Source organism: Eubalaena glacialis, chromosome 13 (assembly GCF_028564815.1).
Source record: "Eubalaena glacialis isolate mEubGla1 chromosome 13, mEubGla1.1.hap2.+ XY, whole genome shotgun sequence".
Classification (NCBI taxonomy): Eukaryota; Metazoa; Chordata; class Mammalia; order Artiodactyla; family Balaenidae; genus Eubalaena; species Eubalaena glacialis.
Genome location: NC_083728.1, coordinates 12839541 through 12857894, shown reverse-complemented (window position 1 = coordinate 12857894; position 18354 = coordinate 12839541). Strand labels below are relative to the sequence as shown.

The 18354-nt window shown below is 41.8% G+C and overlaps 1 protein-coding gene across 2 annotated transcripts in view; it reads left to right on the top strand.

Moving 5' to 3' along the window:
- Positions 1–18354, top strand: part of ARFGEF2 (ADP ribosylation factor guanine nucleotide exchange factor 2) — a 100879-nt gene that overhangs the window by 34749 nt on the left and 47776 nt on the right. For both annotated transcript variants that reach the window (XM_061209714.1, XM_061209715.1), the window contains exons 7-16: positions 2490–2558; positions 4204–4355; positions 8016–8146; positions 9346–9580; positions 10210–10309; positions 11019–11158; positions 12437–12545; positions 13255–13438; positions 15205–15316; positions 15863–16068. In XM_061209714.1, coding sequence (XP_061065697.1) covers positions 2490–2558; positions 4204–4355; positions 8016–8146; positions 9346–9580; positions 10210–10309; positions 11019–11158; positions 12437–12545; positions 13255–13438; positions 15205–15316; positions 15863–16068 — 1438 coding nt within the window. The remainder of the gene's footprint in view (positions 1–2489; positions 2559–4203; positions 4356–8015; positions 8147–9345; positions 9581–10209; positions 10310–11018; positions 11159–12436; positions 12546–13254; positions 13439–15204; positions 15317–15862; positions 16069–18354) is intronic.

The window sequence follows — 18354 nt, the reverse complement described above, 5'->3', positions numbered from 1 at the left end:
CAAAAAAGACAAATACTTCATGATTCCATTTATATGAGGTGTACCTAGAGTAGTCAGATTCATAGAGATAGTGTAGAAAGGTGGCTGGGGAAATGGGGAGATGTTTGTCAGGGGTACGAAGTTTCAGTTATGCAAGATGGATAAGTTCTGGAGATCTAATATGCAACCGTGTGACCAGAGTTATCAGTACTGTGCTATACTCTTGAAATTTGCTGAGTGTAGCTCTTAAGTGTTTTCATCAGAAAAAAAAAAAAAAAGGGAAAAAAATAAGGTAACTGTGTGAGGTGATGAATATGTTAATTGGCTTGTTTGTAGTGTTTATTTCACAATGTATGCATATATCAAATCATCAAGTCATACACCTTAGATATATATAATTCTTGTCACTTATAGCTCACTAAAGTTTGGGGGCAGGGGGAAGCAGGGTGTAGGCTAAACAGTGCATATCTGCAGACCAGATGTACCCGGCAGCCACCACTTCCCAGCTTCTGATTTAACTCATCAAGCCTGCAGCTCCTCTGATGAAATGTATGCATCAGGCTGCTATTTCTTGGGAATGTGTACAAGGGACTAACAGATTAGAAACTGTCATCATAATTCTATTAAATCATAGCATAAGAGAATGTTGGAACTAGAAAGGAACTTGGAAATATCTAGCCACTTGTTTACCAAATCATGGTGTAGATGAGATCTTAGACGGCTCATAGGTGAATGGTTTTTATTTTAATAGTTGTACATTTATTTTAACACGCATTCAGAAAGTATGATTAGCGTATGAAGCCTGTGATTTTGTGAATATTAGTTACTGTTTAAGGTGAGTTAAAGAGCACTGTTAAATATGTATGTAAATATGTATGTAATAAATATAATAAAAATAAATATAATAATATAAGTGGTGCACGAAAATGGCAAAAATTGTGAAGGTTGTGTGAGAATGACTGAAGTATGAGTAACACTGATCTAGACTAAATCATCTTATTTAGATGAAAAAACAGGTTTAGAAGATTTTGCCTGTGGCTGCGGACTTTTCTAACTTCCATTCAAGTTCTTTTTGGCCCTCTAAGAAGAGCATATGACATCAGTATTTTCCACATAAATTTACTTACCCATTTAAATAATTATGATGGTTTGATTTGTCAATTAGCCCTCAGTAAAGCTAGGGGGTGGAGAATAAATAAATAGTTATGGTGAGTATCGACTGAAAAAAAAATGCACAGTTGAGATAAAAGTTGAGAATTACGTTTTATTGGCGGACAAACCTGAGGACTTAAGCCAGGACACAGCCTCTCTGAGGGCCTGAGGTCAGGGAGGAGCCAGGGTATAGAGGAGTTTTTGCAACAAAGACCAGGTAGTCGGAACTTCAAAATATTAGTTAATTAAAGAAAACCAGATATCTCAAGTTAATGAATTGAGTGATTTTCTGTGTATGGGAAGATGCAAGAGTCTGGGCTCATTGAAGTCATTCCTTTGATGTGCACCTTAACTATCTGGGGCCAGTATCCTGTGCTTTCCCATCCTGAGTCCCCTCAGGGTGCACCCTTTGGAGGTGGCTGCCGTGGCTGAGGGCGTGGTGTCATTTGTCTCCATCCTCAGTTCCCCCAGGGCTCACCGTAGGGGGCGACCCTCGTGGCTTGTTGGCTGCAACATCCTTTGTTTACTGATATGATATGTGGGGCAACATTTTTCTTTCACATGAGTTAAGTGCTCAATGGAAATGAAAATACTTGGTGCTGCTTCTCCAGGATCCAGTGGACCAAGCCCAGAACTCATAAAAATAGTGGCCTGATTGAAAATCCTCGTTAAAGAAGAATTTAAAGGGTTATTTTGGTTTTGTTTATTTAACATGATGGTCTTTTTGTCAGTGATGTTTTATAAATCAGTAATATTTACTTCCAAAAGTCTAGTCAAGTGCTGTTTACTAGTTCTCCCAGAACTAGTTTTCTACAAAAACAACTGGTACCAAACCTCTTCCACTTAAACAGTTAACATTTTATAGAATAATTCAATTTAAAATTTAGTAAATTCTCAACTGTCACATTAGAAATCTCATGCTAAGTTCTGGGTTTACAGTGTGGGAAAACGAAGCAGCAGAAGGCATGTCATTTACCAGGGCTCTGTGGTACACGAGGTGAAGGGACAAGATGAAGCTCCTTCTTCTGTTCTGCGAGGAACCATAGCTGGATACAGTCCAGCTCCTGCCTCCAAGCCGGGGTGGTAGAGAGGGCCCTGGGCCAGCAGCTGTGACTCAGGAAGGAAGAATGTATAAGACAGTGAGGCCTTAGTGTTCCACAGAGGGAAAACCGAGTCATAGAAGATGCTGCCTATGAGTTTCCAGATTTCTTGGGACACAGTCAGATTTGGCTTTGGAGAGGGCTTAATTTGTACCCTTGCCTTCCGACTGTGACTCTTAATCTCCTTCACCTTCCTTAGTTTTCCCTGGAAATGCCCACATGTATGTGTTTGCGTTTGTGTATTTGGTGTATGTGTAGGGACCGAAGATGGAGCTCAGGAAGTGGTGAAGGAGATCTTAGAAGATGTGGTCACGTCTGCAGTTAAAGGTAAGAACCAAGACCCCAGCCTTTCCTCCTACTCGTTCCTTCACAGAAGTCCCCAGCCAGGTATTTTAGTGCCCACCCCCAGTAAACTCATGGAAACTGAGTCTGCCCGTGTCTGCCCAACTTTCATATGGAATTCAGAAATTACTTGTCGTTAGTGATTCGTGTTCTTCTCACTCGGGTTGGGTTCAAGAAGCACAGTCTGACAATGTTAAGAGTTGGGTGCTTCACATGGAGATGCAGAGGGCCACTCCTGTATACAGCCAGGTTTTTCCAGAAGTGGGCGGGGAGCCCTGAGGTGGTGAATTTTCCTGGCCAGCCATTGATGTATCCAGGGGACTGTCCCCACGTCAGCAGGTATCAGATGCACAGGGAAGCTTTGTTCATTTTGTTAGACTTCATTCTTAACTCCCTCAGTTTTTGGTGTAGTTTCAGTGGAATTAACCTTGTATAGTTCAGAATGACTATCAGATGATTTTTCCTTTGTTTTTACCCAGAATCTCAGGTCAGTGGTTATGTGCTGAACACTCAGCTCCAGTGCCAATAAACCATTAATGGATTGAGAAGTCAATAAATCAGTGGGTTGCAATCAGCGTTTTCTAAATGGAAGAGAATAAATGAAAATAGATGCGAGCTGAATGTGACTCATATAGTAATGTTAAGCATTGTTTCATGAAACATGTTTCAGTGATTTATTTATGTGCACACGTGTATACTGGGTCATGACTGTTAAAATGTATTTCTTAGGGTCATGGTCAAAAAAGTTTGACCCACTGCTCTAAGCCCTATCCTTTTATTAATTTAGGGTACCACCAAACTATATTCATAGATTTCATTATTTGTTTAACTTTTTATAGAAATGTCTTTAAAATAAAATAATTTTATTTCATACCTTTAGATTTTTTTTTTTTCTGGGACCAATGCACGAAGTCCTCACGTAATGAACACTTATCTGTCTTGTTCACTGCTATATCCCCCAGCCCCTAGCACAGAGCTTGGCACATAATAGGCGCCTGATAAATATTTGTTGAATGAATATATGCTTCAAAAACCATTATGGGCGATTATGCTTATTAAGTTGTTTGGTGTCCCTTAAATATATAATGATCCACATGGTAAATTCCTCATAGAGTTCAGCTGTTCTGCTAATCATCAGATGTGCTTTCTTTCATTAAATGATGGAATCTATTTAATTCTTTGTCTTTTCCTTTTCCACATGGCTGCCAGGAAGCTCAGGTCTACATTTCTTTTTTCCTGTGACTGAGGTTTTCTATCATAACTATCAAACTCTTTTCATTTATGTAACTCTTGTTCTCTAACCCCTGTATTAGTAGCCCTTTTTTTAAAAAAAAATCTGTGCTTTTTATGTTTAGCTGGTTCTAATCTTCTTCGGAAGTAGGTAGGGGTGGGCAGGACTGCTGTATTGCACAATTCTGGAGGCACCATTGACCTGGACCACAATATGAAGGAAGCCACCTGGGAGTGGGGCTGTGGGTAATAGACACATATAGCCAGAGCAGGGCAGTGGCTCAGGGAAAGGGAAGAAGCAGTAGCTGGAAGGTTATGTGAATAACTTCTTCTTGGTGTGAGGCCACCTCTTAGGGTAAGTACTAATAACTTGGTGATGACTTTTGCATTGTATTTTAAGAAGCAGCACAAAAGCACGGTCTGACGGAGCCTGAGAGGGTCCTGGGTGAACTGGAGTGCCAGGAACATGCTGCGCCCCCAGCAGGTGACGAAAACTCACAGACAAATGGGATAGCGGACGACAGGCAGTCCTTGTCATCGGCAGATAATCTGGTACGTTGGTGATCTTCCTATCAGGCTTGTTTTGGTTTTTACTTTTTTAGAAGATGCAGAATTAAATCTCTATCAGAAGAAGCAAGTGAAAACCAACAAGCCCTGTTCAATTCTTTAGTCACACCATCCTGGCCTGATAGTCTTTGTGTTAATAGGTTCCATTCTTAGAACATGCTAATGGTGGTGGTATATAATAGGGTTGTTAAACCGTATTTATTCAGACTTTTAAAAACTTACATTTCCTGCCCCTTTTCTTTTCTCTCAAAATGGTGTACATTCATTATAGAAAAATAAGAAAATATAGAGAAGGAAAATAAGGAAATAGAAGTCATCCATAATCTTCTAACCCAGAGATAACATTTGTTAACATTTTACTTATACTCTAGATTTTTCTCTCCCTCCCATGTTTTTTACCACTTAAACGTAGTAACACAACGTATATGCTGTGTTGTAACCTGCTTTTTAAATTTAAGGTATATTATGAACATCCTTTCAGGGCCCTCCTAAGTGTGTCTGCTACATTATTATTATTTTTTTAGGTAGCTTTGTTGTTCTCTTGAAAACACTATATATAAACATTCAAAACAGGAAGAAATGATATTAACATCCCACCTGAACCCACTCTCTCACTGTACCTTTTCACCAATGTTTCTCAACCTTTTAAATGATCTCTCTCACACACTCACACTCACACTCACACTCACACACACACACACACACACGCACACACGGGAGCCTTTTTATGTATTTCTTTTTCCCATTCATCACCCTGTTTCATGAAATTTTAAAGCTATTGGTAAACTAGATATCTGTTTATGTACTGTATGTGTATCTGTGCTTTATACACAAAAAGAATGATTTTTTTCCACACCCGTTGCCCCCACCCCCAACCAGTTTTTGCCCCTTAGTCTGTATAGGCTGCTATAACAGAATACTATTTACTGGGTGACTTGTAAACAACAGAAATGTGTTTCTCACAGTTCTGGAAGCTGGGAAGTCCAAGATCAGGGTACCAGCAGTTTCAGTGTCTGGTGAAAGTCTGTTTCCTGGCTCACTTCTGCCTGTCCTGGCAGAAGGGGCGAGGGAGCTCTCTGGGGCCTCTTTAATAAGGACACTAATCCCATCCATGAGAGCTCCACCCTCGTGACCTAATCACCTCTCAAAGGCCCCACCTCCAAATACCATCACATTAGGATTAGATTTCAACATGTGAATTTTGGGGTGGAGTGGGGGGCACAAAGACATCCAGTCTATAGCGGTCCCTTTGGGGTTACATCATCCCCATTAAGAATGCACTTATATAGGGATGTACTTAAATCCACACTAGGTGTTTGTGTGTTATGTACTAGGCTGCAACTTTGTTCACTCAACACTGTTTTATGGACATCTTTTTACATCAGTAGTACATATATGTCTAACTAATGTTTTTAATGGCCATGTGAAATTCTATCATGGATTACCATAATGTAACAGTTCCCTATTAGGTTTTTGGGTTATTTTCAGTTTAGTCACAGGAGACAGTTCTACAGTGAACATCCTTGTAGATAGATCTTATGCCCATCCTTAATTCTTTATGATAAATTCATACAAGTGGTATTGTTGGGTCAGGAGTTGGAAGCTTTAAGGCTTTTGTTCCTTAACATCAAATTAGGCGGCCAGGAGGGCAGTGGTCGAATTTCTACCCACTTGGAGGCTCTCAGCACTCATTTTCCCATTCCCTCATTAAAACTGGGCAGTAGCATTCATTCAAATCTTTGCTGGTCTGATGGAAGAAAGATCCTGCCTTAATAATTAGTAGTAAGGTTATTTTGGTTTATCTGTTATTTGCATTTCTTGGTGAATTGCTTACTCATGCTTTCTGCCTGTTTTTCATTTGGGAGTAGGGTTTCCATATTTCCTGAATGAAATATGAGAACTTTTTGTATGTTGAGGATTTAATCCTTGTCATATGTTGCAAATATTTATTTTAAAAAAATTTTAATGTAGCTTACTTTTTTAGTTAAAGAAGTTTATTTTAAAACAAAACACCTGTCATTTTTTTCCCCCATTTATCCTGCAATAATATTCTTAGAAATACCTTTTTTACCCAAGCTAATATAAATAATTACCTATATTTGTTTTGGGTTTTTTTATGGTTTAACCTTTGCTCGTTTATCATTTTCAACCACCCACACCCACTTTTTGAAGGACAAGGAACAATTTTTAGAATTGCTGTAATGACTCCCCCATAAGCTCCTGTTTTGACATATTGTTTCCTCCTCCACATCCCTCACTTCCCCATTGAATAAATATTGGGTGGGCCAAAAGGTTCGTTCAGTTTTTTCCATAAGATGGCTCTAGTAGCACTTAGTTGTCTTTAACTTCATTTGAAACAGGTTTGTTAAATTGTATGTGACAGCTGTCACATCAGCAGACATTTTAAAAAAAGACATCAAAATTGGTGAATTTTTGTGTAGCCATTTTAATATTGAAGATGGAAGAAAAAAAGCAACATTTTCATGCTTTATTATTTCAAGAAAGGTAAAAACGCAGCTGAAATGCATAAAAAGATTTGTGCAGTGTATGGAGAAGGTGCTGTGACTGATCAAATGTATCAAAAGTGGTTTGTGAAGCTTCGTGCTGGAGATTTCTCGCTGGACGATGCTCCAAGGTTGGGTAGACCAGTTGAAGTTGATAGTGATCAAATCAAAACAATAATTGACAACAATCAACGTTAGAGAGATAGCTGACATACTCAAAATATCCAAATCAAGCGTTGAAAATCATTTGCACCAGCTTGGTTATGTTCATCGCTTTGATGTTTGGGTTCCACATAAGTTAAGGGGAAAAAAACGTTTTGACCATATTTCCATGTGCGATTCTCTACTGAAACGTGATGAAAACGTTCCTATTTTAAAATAAATTGTGACGGGCAATGAAAAGTGGATACTGTACAACAGTGTGGAACGGAAGACATTGTGGGGCAAACGAAATGAACCACCACCAACCACACCAGAGGCCGGTCTTCATCCAAAGAAGGTGATGTTGTGTATATGGTGGGATTGGAAGGGAGTCCTCTATTATGAGCTCCTTCCGGAAAACCAGATGATTAATTCCAACAAGTACTGCTCCCAATTAGACCAACTGAAAGCGGCTGTCAAGAAAAAGCATCCAGAATTAGTCAACAGAAAGCGCATAATCTTCCATCAGGATAACAACCCAAGACCGCATGTTTCTTTGATGACCAGGCAAAAACTTACGGCTTGGCTGGGAAGTTCTGATTCATCCACCGTATTCACTAGACATTGCTCCTTTGGATTTCCATTTATTTCGGTCTTTACAAAATTCTCTTAATGGAAAAAATTTCAGTTCCCTGGAAGACTGTAAAAGGCACCTGGAACAGTTCTTTGCTCAAAAAGATAAAAAGTTTTGGGAAGATGGAATTACGAAGTTGCCTGAAAAATGGCAGAAGGTAGTGGAACAGAAGGGGGAATACCTTGTTCAATAAAGTTCTTGGTGAAAATGAAAAATGTGTCTTTTATTTTTACTTAAAAAAACCGAAGGCACTTTTTGGCCCACCCAATAATTTAAATTTTCATGAGATAATTACATTTCTTATCTTTGAAGAGTTATCCTTTGGTTTGGACCCTTTGATTTTTCTCATCTTTGTTCTAATCTTAGGAATCAGATGCACCAGGACATCCAGCGGCCGCCAGGTTCTCGCACATTCTGCAGAAGGACGCCTTCCTGGTGTTTCGCTCCCTGTGCAAGCTGTCCATGAAACCCCTGGGCGAAGGTCCCCCAGATCCAAAGTGAGCAGACAGCAGTTCTTGGCCATCTATAACCCAAATGACCCAGGAGGATCTTGGGGGCTCCAAGAAACCCCAGGGCCTTGTCCCCTGGTTGGTGTAAATTCAGCAATTTACAGGATGGTTTTACAACTTTTTCAGGCTCAGGCAGGTCCCCTAGTCCTTTCATCATGAATTGTCTCTGTGTTCCCACCAACCATGATTATTGTGCCCGATTTTCCTTTCCTTGGTTTACGTGCTAAAAATAATCATTATATTGAACATTCATCTTCTTTTTACTGACTAATGAATTAATTTAATCTCCTGATCTGGGGGTCCACCATCAGGATGCATAGAAACCTCAATTTCTTACCCTGATTGGAAACTTCTGCTTTGTGGATACAGATTTAAGCCCCAGATTCAACTCAGAGAAGCCAAACCTTTAGAGTCAAGGATGTACCACAAGGATGGTAGTGCTGTGGAGTGTCAAAGCAGAAGTTCTGGACCCACAGGGAGCTGTGTTCAGCCCTGGCTTACTTGAGACCAACTTCATGGCCGTATGAGCTACTAAACCTCATCTGAAAAATGGGAATACGGAAAATCACCTCACAGGATCAATGATGTGAAATGATAGACTGACATCCCAAGCATAGGGCCTAGTACTTTATGAGAGTTTTATAGTTACTATAATTATTATTATTATTATTATTAGTCACTAATAATAATCCTCACTCTTCTGTTAAGAATATGATGACTGTTAGGGAAAAGACTCATGAAAGTTTCCCATTCTTTGCATCCCTTGTGCGCAGGGATGGGGAGCATGAGGCAGATGGGTGAAGAGCACTGTTCTCCTCGTCTCTGAAGGTGGAGCGGGACAGACGCTTGAGGCTCACGTGATTGATGTGAAGTGATTGGTTCTATTAGATTAGTTGCAGAACCAGCTTTCCAGAGTCAGTGTGCACTTAGTTTGCTCCTGCTCGGTTCTGTGCTTTATGACGGGGAGTTGGCAGCTCTCGTTCTCCCAGGGCCTGCAGGTTCTGTGAGAACCCACCTCATGCCATCTGCCCTCATTCTCTTGACATTTAGGTGCTGTTGCCAATTCTCAACTCCCTGGCTTCTCAGAAAATCCTGCTCACTGGTAGAGGAGTGAGACCTTCTCAAGAAACATCCTTTCTAAAATTTCACCTTTCAGCTCTGTCCTTGTTTTCCATTTTCTTTGCCAGATCCCACGAGCTGCGCTCCAAGGTGGTTTCCCTGCAGCTCCTCCTCTCCGTGTTGCAGAACGCTGGCCCGGTCTTCAGGACTCACGAGATGTTCATCAATGCAATCAAGCAGTATCTCTGCGTGGCGTTGTCCAAAAACGGCGTCTCCTCAGTGCCTGATGTCTTTGAGCTCTCTCTTGCCATTTTTCTTACTCTTCTTTCAAACTTTAAAATGCACTTGAAGATGCAGATAGAGGTATGGACTCCAAATTGACTTTTTTTTTTTTTAAGTTTGACGACGCTTTTGCCTAACGCGTTAACTGCTGGCAGCATAGTCCCCAGGAACTAGAGTTACACAGTCTACTTGCTGGTACCCCAAAGAAGAATTTTTTGAGCAAGAGAACACCTTTTCATAAAAAGTTACTGCCCCCAAATCTTGTATACCTTTCATTTTAACCAAAGGTTTAAATCATATGGTCTGTGTGTTGGGCTCAGTCCCCAAACATGTGCCTATAAGTTGTTTGGGATAACTCGAATTAGTTTCCAAATTGAGAAATCAGGTTCTCCATGAAAATCCAGATTTGTGATTTCTCTCAAGAAAACCACAACCCCGGTCCTGCCTTTCCACGTAGCAGCTCTTGGTGGTTTCTCAGGAGCAGCTGCTCCCTCTGATGGGGCCATGTTCTCGGTTCACTGTGGTCCTACCCTGTTAGCTCTTCCCACCCAGGGTTCCGGTGCTGGTCAGCAGTGTGTGGGCCTCACCTCTTCTCCTGCCCGGGCTGCTTCACTCATAGGCTCCGCCTGTTCTTCAAAGGCTTTGGGGGTTTTGAGCCCTAATTTAAACTGTTGATTGGTGTCCTCCTTTATCTTCTTCTTGTCGTATAGGTCTTTTTCAAAGAGATTTTCCTGAACATTTTAGAAACATCAACAAGTTCTTTTGAGCACAGGTGGATGGTCATTCAGACCCTGACAAGGATCTGTGCAGGTATTTTCACCCTGAGGGTGCTCATCTATTTGACTTGCCCAGAAACACTTTTGATGCTTTCATTCTCCAAAGTCCAGATTAAGACCTTTAACTCCTCCTTTTAGAGTTTTAATGAAGTGCTGAGGAAATCATTACCTTAAAGGCTACTGCTAACCTAATGACCAACTCAGACTGGTTTGCCCAGGACTTTCTGATTCTAGCATGGAAAGTCCCACGTCCTGGGAAACCCCATAATCCTGGAAAACCAGGACACTTGTCACCCTACCTACAAGCTGAACATGGTTTGTAAGTCTCAGGGTCCTGGGTCTTGGTGCTGCCAACCCTTGATTGGATGCTAAGGTACATGTGGATTTCCCTTACACCGTACAATTGTGTAGCTATAAACTGAGCATCTATTTGTTATCAGAGTAACTGCATAAAAGTTACACAACTTTAAGAATTGGATCGGGCAGTTCTCCCTTTTTTTGATGAGGAAAGCGAGCTGTAGAGAGGTGGAAGCAGCTGCCTAAGATTTCAGTTAGTACCAGGAAGCAGCTGCCTAAGATTTCAGCTAGTCCTTCCAACATGCATTTCCAGAGTGAGGTGTGTCCAACCTGAGTTAGTAATTCACTGGGAAAAGTTTTTGACCAAGAAATCTCATTTAATAAGATAACGTAACTGCTGTCTGTGTTCGGTCAGAATTTCTAATATCCATGTGTTATTTTCCAAGATGCCCAGTGTGTTGTAGATATTTATGTCAACTACGACTGTGATTTAAATGCTGCTAACATTTTTGAGCGCCTCGTAAACGATTTATCCAAAATCGCTCAGGGAAGAAGTGGACACGAGCTGGGAATGACACCTCTGCAGGTACAAACACTGAGAACACTCATTTATATTTAAAGTTCATGCATTTCAGTAACCATCTGTCGAGAGTCACCACGTGCCAGGCACTGTCCTTGGTGCTGGGGATACAGCAGTGAAAAAAACACAGACACGCACCTCCATGTGCACAATTGCTGTGGTCCCAGCACTTAAAAGCAAACAGTGAAGAAGTAAGCCACAGAGAAAAATAAAGCAGGGACGATAGAGAAGGGATGTTGGAGGTGAGGGTGGTGCCATTTTTAATGGGGCATCAGGGTAGTCTCCCTGAGAAGGTGACACTTGAGCTGAGACCTGTAGGAAGCGAGTTCACTCTGTCACCTTTCCATAGATCATGTGAAAACAGGATCCCAGACTCCAGTAAAGGCAAAGGAGATTGCTTCTTATTAGATTCCCTCATTATTAGAGTGCCTACAAAGAGAATAGGATTCTTAACCTGAGGTCTCTGAAGGAACTGGTCAGAAGGTCTGTGAGCCACCTGGAATTATATATAGAATTTTGGTGTATGGGCATTTTTCCTAGATGAAGGTCCATAGTTGTCATTAGATTCACAGAGAGAGATCCATACTATTTTAGATGCTGTTTTGAGTCTAAAATATTTGCTTTTTTTTTTTTTTGCTGCGTGTCTTGTGGGATGTTCCCCCGACCAGGGATTAAACCTGGGCCCTGGCAGTGAAAGCCCGGAGTCCTAACCACTAGGCAACCAGGGAACTGCAACATTTTTTAAGACATTTACAACTTGCATTCAACTTCTAAGAAATGCTACTTAAGAGGAAAAAAACCCAGTATTTTTATTTACTTGCAGAATAAGCCTTAAAACGGAATGCTTTTGCGGGTGTTTAGGGGATAATGGTATGTCCACAATCATTCATCTGCTGCATAAGATTCTTTTCTCTTTTTTCAGGGTCACTAGTTAAGACCCTCTTATTTATTTATTTTTTTAAATGGTATTTTTAAGTGTTTTGTTTAATTTAAACAAGCAATGAATAAGAACTTTCTTTTAAAAAATCCAGATAATACTCTGTTTTAGGAATGCACACATCCCATATTTTTGCTGCTGGGGAGTTTGTAATGAACACCTTTAAAGATGTTCATGGTTTTTGCAATGAGCCATCAATATTTATGTCACCCGTTAGCTTTTCCTTGGGTTAATAGCACTGAATGTCAGTGCTTATCTCGTGTCGTCACAGGATTCCCGGAGCCCTCTAGATGTCGGCACTTAATTTATCTGCTGAGTCTCTGTGTCGTGTCACTTTTGTCCTTTAGGAGCTCAGTCTGAGGAAGAAAGGCCTGGAGTGCCTCGTGTCCATCCTCAAGTGCATGGTGGAGTGGAGCAAAGACCTGTATGTGAATCCCAACCACCAGGCCAGCCTCGGTGAGAGACCCCTGCTGCAAACAACCTCCCCATCCAGCCCTCACCCCCACCACATACAATAGGCTACTCACGTCGTCGGGAGAAGCTATCCTGATATAGGTGTCTTAGAGTTAGCAAAACACTTTCATTTGCAAACTATGTGAAGTATTTTAAATGTTCTGTTTTTTCATCCATCTGGAATTTGGGGGGAAATAGTGTGAGTTGTGCTCAAACTCCATTTTTCCAGAAGGGGAGCCAGTTATTCCAACATTTTTTTAGTAGTCTCTCCTTCCCTCACTGATTTGAAGCACCACTGATTTGGTTTATGATATACCAAATTCTCCTGTGTGCGTAAGGCTGTTTCTGAATATTCTGTTTTATCGATTTGTCTGTTCTTGCACCAATACCACGCCTTTCAAATGCCTAGAGTTCTTAGCAGTGAGTTTTGATACCTGCTAGGACAGGTCCTCCTGTTCATTGTTCCTTAAGTGTCTTGACTGATTTTGTACTTTTATTCTTTCATGTGAATTTTAACATTAGCTTATCAAGTTCCACAAACAAGTAAGTTGTTAAGTAAAGTAACTGAGTGATATCAAGGTGCTCATGACCCTTACAGTACAAACTTTATTGTTACAGGTCTGGGAAAGGGAACTGCAGAGCCAGACCTCACCTCAGCCGTGTCTCTGTCCCATCTGTTTATTTGGTTCCCTTTGCTTTTGTGTCATCGCAGGTCAGGAGAGGCCCACGGATCAGGAAATGGGGGACGGGAAAGGCCTTGACATGGCGAGACGGAGCAGCGTGACATCCGTGGAGTCCACGGTGTCCTCGGGGACTCAGACAGCCGTCCAGGATGATCCGGAACAGTTTGAGGTCATCAAGCAACAAAAGGAGATAATTGAACACGGCATTGACCTGTGAGTGTGGCTGTCGCTCTAGCTGAATCTCTTGGGAACCTGGCACTGACTCCTCAAGACGAAATGCCTGTTTCCAGAGACCAGTGCTGGCACTTGTGGCCAGGCCCGATCAGGCTGGGCTTGGGCTGAGAGTGAGTGTGTGTGAGAGAGAAATTTAATAGCTTTGTGTGGTTGATGCCTGGTCTTTTTTTCCCCCCTAATTAAAAATATCAAACCAGTTTAGAAAATACAGAAAAACATAAAGCAAGAATGTTAAAATCACTCATACAATTACTACCTAGAGGAAATCACCATTGGTGACATTTTTTTCTAACTGTGTATTGTGAAAAATTTCAACATACAGAAAAATTAACTTTTGCCATATTAGTGTTATCTGTGTATTTTTTTCCTGAACCATCTGAAAGTAATTTGTAGCCATCATAATATTTCAGCTGTACGTGGTTGAAAAAGAAGGACATTCTCCCTTATAACCATATCATCATCATCACAATCACTGGTAAATCACAATGTTTCTTTTCAGTTTTTTATACACAAAAGTACATACACAATCTCACATCCTGTCCAACTTTTGAATGATTAGTTAATTTTGTAAACTCAATTTATTTTAAAAGTTGATGTTATAATACTCATTTATTAATTAAAATGTTGATCTCCTCATTTCCACTCTCACCATCCCTGCTTCCCCCCCAGTCTGTTCTCCCACAGCAGCTAAAGGAATCTTTTAAAAACTTAAATCAGGTCTTGTCACTCCCTGCCTACAGTCATTGCAGGTTTCCCATTTCCTCCCCACAGCCCGATCCAGCCTCCAGCCTCCCTCACTGACCTCATCCCCTTCCAGTACTCCTGGGTCACAAAGGGCGTTTCAGTCCCTTGAACACCTCAAGCTTTTTGCCCTATTGCACCTTCTGCTTCGAATATTCTTGGATATTTTCATTCTTCGGGCTTGGCAAAGCATCTCTTCCTGAAAGAGGCCCCCGTAACCACACTCTCTGAACAGTTCCGAGGTGTTCTCTGTCCCTGCACCACAGTCACAGCCTGTCCTCACAGTCCTTGCCACAGTTTATGCTTATACATGAAGACCATTCCCCAATGCATGGCCTGGTAAATAACAAGTTGAATTTATATGTCAATTAAGTTTGCCTGCCTTTAACAGAAAATCCAGAAATAACAGGGCTTAAGCACCATTAAAGGAAATCCCAAAGTGGACAGACTAGGACAGTTGCAGTGGCTCTTACGGACGTCAGAGACCCAGGCTCCTTTTATCTTTCTGCTTCACCATCTTGAATACAGTTTTCATCTTCAGTGTTGCCTCATGGTTTAAGAGGACTGCTGGAGCTCCAGTCATCACACATATATTCTGGGGAAGAAGGGGAAAGAGCAAAAAATGTATACCTCCCTGCCAAGTCAGCTTTGTTTAAGGATCCTTCCTAGAAGGATCCACACCACTTCTGCTCATCTCTCACTGGCCAGAACTTTATCACATGGCCGTACTTTGTCTAAGGGAGGCAGGGAAATGTAGTTATTATCCCAGATAGTTGTGTGCCCAGCTAAACATCTAGGTTTTATTAGTGTTGGAGAAGAGGAGAATGGATATTGGGTGACAACCAGCAGATTCTGTTAAAGCTAGGTCAAAAATTAAAAGTGGAATTGAGAAAAACTACCAGGACACACAGTTCATGGTGTTACTGTAATTTGCCTCAAATGCTAGCTTTTTTCTGTCCTCCAGAGTTTGAAATAAGCAACCTGTGTCCCATCTCTTGAAAAAGGTTCAACAAGAAACCCAAGAGAGGGATCCAGTATCTCCAGGAGCAGGGCATGCTGGGAACGTCAGTTGAAGACATTGCCCAATTCCTGCACCAGGAGGAGCGCCTCGATTCTGTAAGACTGGGGGCTGGGTACGAGCATGTGGGTTCTTTCGTGTGATTCTGAGACCTTACTGGCTTTAACCTAGAGACTGGCCGACCCTGAGTGCAGTGCTATTGTCCACACCCCTGCTTACAGCAGTCCTATTTATCCCTTTGGCCAGTGTTGCAAAAAGTGCTTTAAAGGGAATAAACCAGCCTCCTGACAGGTGGTAGTGTATTTGGTGGGACAGTGTCAGAGCTAAAAATGTCCCTTGGCTGCTAGAAATTGTTCTGGGTGCTCGTTGGCAGCTCACCTCCCTCCTGAGTGTGCCCCATCATTCCTCCACTTTTCAGTCTCCTGTGCCTCCCCCGCTTCCTTCGTGGCGGGACAGTCTGAACCTGGAATGGTTGGGTGGGTGGGCAGGCTCAGGGAGTTGCCTAACTTTTCTAGCAGTTCAGCCCATTCTGGGTGTTTAGAGCCGGGGCATTCGGGGCCCCCGCCCCGCCTTTGACTGAAGTGTCTTTCACTGGGTGTTAATATTTGACAATTTGTAGGTATGAGTGAGTGTGTATGTTTCAGACCCAAGTAGGTGATTTTCTGGGAGAAAGCATGAAGTTCAACAAGGAGGTGATGTATGCCTATGTGGACCAACTTGACTTCTGTGAAAAGGAGTTTGTCTCAGCCCTGCGGACGTTTCTAGAAGGTTTCCGCCTACCTGGGGAAGCTCAGAAGATTGATCGGTTAATGGAGAAGTTTGCTGCAAGATACATAGAGTGCAACCAGGGGTGAGCACCGTGTTTAAGTCCCTTCTGCGCTCTCTTTTTGCCTTCCTCAGAGCACCAGTCTTAGCGTGGTTGGGGTTTAATCCGCGCCAGGCTATTAAAGTTTCTGTTCACTGTGTCTCACGTAAGACCTCACCTCGACCGTTCATGTCCCCTCTACAGGAGGTTGAGGACCAGAGAGGCTAAGTAACTTGCCCAAGACTACACAGCTAGAGCCCACGCTCTTAATTATGACAAAAGAGCAGTTCTGTGGGTTGAGAAGAGGCACTCAGGCATCTCTTCCCTAATCAAGAACAGCTCCCTGACTTAATATATGGGGTAGATCTGAAGGATTTTAGTTTTTCTTTGATTACATACTGATGAGCAGGTTACTGAAATGGCTCTGTAACTAATAAAACCCCACCTACGTACATGATTTCACCTTGGGGCCTTTTTTTTAACTATTATTATTTTTTTAATTAAAAAAAAATTTTTAAATTCTTTTATTTTTAAAATAGTTTATTTTCCCTACAGTTCAATTTTTTAAATTATTATTTTATTTTATTTATTTTTGGCTGCGTTGGGTCTTCGTCGCTGTGCGCGGGCTTTCTCTAGTTGCGGCGAGCGGGGGCTACTCTTCGTTGCGGTGCTCGGGCTTCTCATTGCGGAGGCTTCTCTTGTTGCGAAACACGGGCTCTAGGCGCGTGGGCTTCATTAGTTGTGGCACGTGGGCTCACTAGTTGTGGCTCACAGGCTCTAGAGCACAGGCTCAGTAGTTGTGGCGCACGGGCTCATTTGCTCTGCGGCATGTGGGATCTTTCCCAGACCAGGGCTCGAACCCATGTCCCCTGCATTGGCAGGCGGATTTTTAACCACTGCACCACCAGGGAAGTCCCTTGGGACCTTTTTTGATAGGTAGTTCATTTTTGTGTAGGAAATGGAAATTGAAAGGAGAGCTAACCTTTATTAAACACCTCCTGTGTGCCAGCCATGCCGTGAGTTTTACATGCATTTCATCTAATTAACGGTAAGCCTGGGAGGTAGTATCCCTGTTTTATAGGTGAGGAAACAGGCTCTGAGATAGTGAGCAACCTGTCCAGAAATTAATCAGCTAGAAAGTAGCAGAGATTGAATATGAATTTGTCTGACTCAGAAAAGCTCATGCTCTTTCCTCTGAACATGAAGTTAAGAATGTCTGAATATACTGTGAACGTGAAGTGGAAAATTTTCAGTGGGAACATTTTGAGAACAGTTTTGCCTCTTAAGTCAGCTTGGTTTTCATATTAATTGGTCCCAATCCTCCAAGTGCACAGCAAGCTGTCCCCATGAGATGACCTGGTCAGCAAAGGCAGCCTCTGGTCATTTTAACCAAATAGGTATTAGAATTTTCTGTGAAGACACAATTAGATGTTATTTACTTTAAACATATCTCTTATGTGGACCTAGAGACCTTGGTCTGTGTCCCCTAGTCGGTAAATATGTGACCCAATTAAATGTCACGTTAGAATGTAGACCTTTTACTGTGTTCTTTAGAGCTTCTCCTTCTCCTGTTGGGGGCAGTTTGGATAGACAAGTTTTTCTTTAGCCTCACGTATTACAAGGCTGTGCATCCCCAAGTATTTGTCTTTCTTCTCTTGCCTGAGGCAAAAAAAGTCAGACTTCACCAGCATATTGTTTATTAAAGCAACATAAATATTTTTCTTTGTATTTCTGCTGTTAAATATTATAGTGTATAATGTAAACTTTAAATGGCTAATAACTGGACAGGAGTTTTAGTCATCTTTCCACCTGGTGCCTAGCACACAGTAGATATTCTCAGGAACAGGACCAAGGTGAGGCAAGCGAAGCACTAAAGGTGCAGACTGTAAAGGGCCTCGCTCAGAGTCATGTGCTGTAGGGTCGGCACCTGGGAGTAGGGGGGGGCCTCGCTTGCCTCACCCTCGTCCCTGGCCCTGGAGGCTCCTTAAGGATTGGATTGGAAGAATCAACATTGTGAAAATGACTCTACTACCCAAAGCAATCTACAGATTCAATGCAATCCCTATCAAACTACCACTGGCATTTTTCACAGAACTAGAACAAAAAATTTCACAATTTGTGTGGAAACACAAAAGACCCCGAATAGCCAAAGTGATCTTTTTTTTTTAGACTTTTTTTTTTACTTTTTTTTTTTTTTAAGTATTTGTTTATTTATTTATTTTTGGCTGTGTTGGGTCTTCGTTTCTGTGCGAGGGCTTTCTCTAGTTGTGGCAAGCGGGGGCCACTCTTCATCGCGGTGCGCGGGCCTCTCATTGTCGCGGCCTCTCTTGT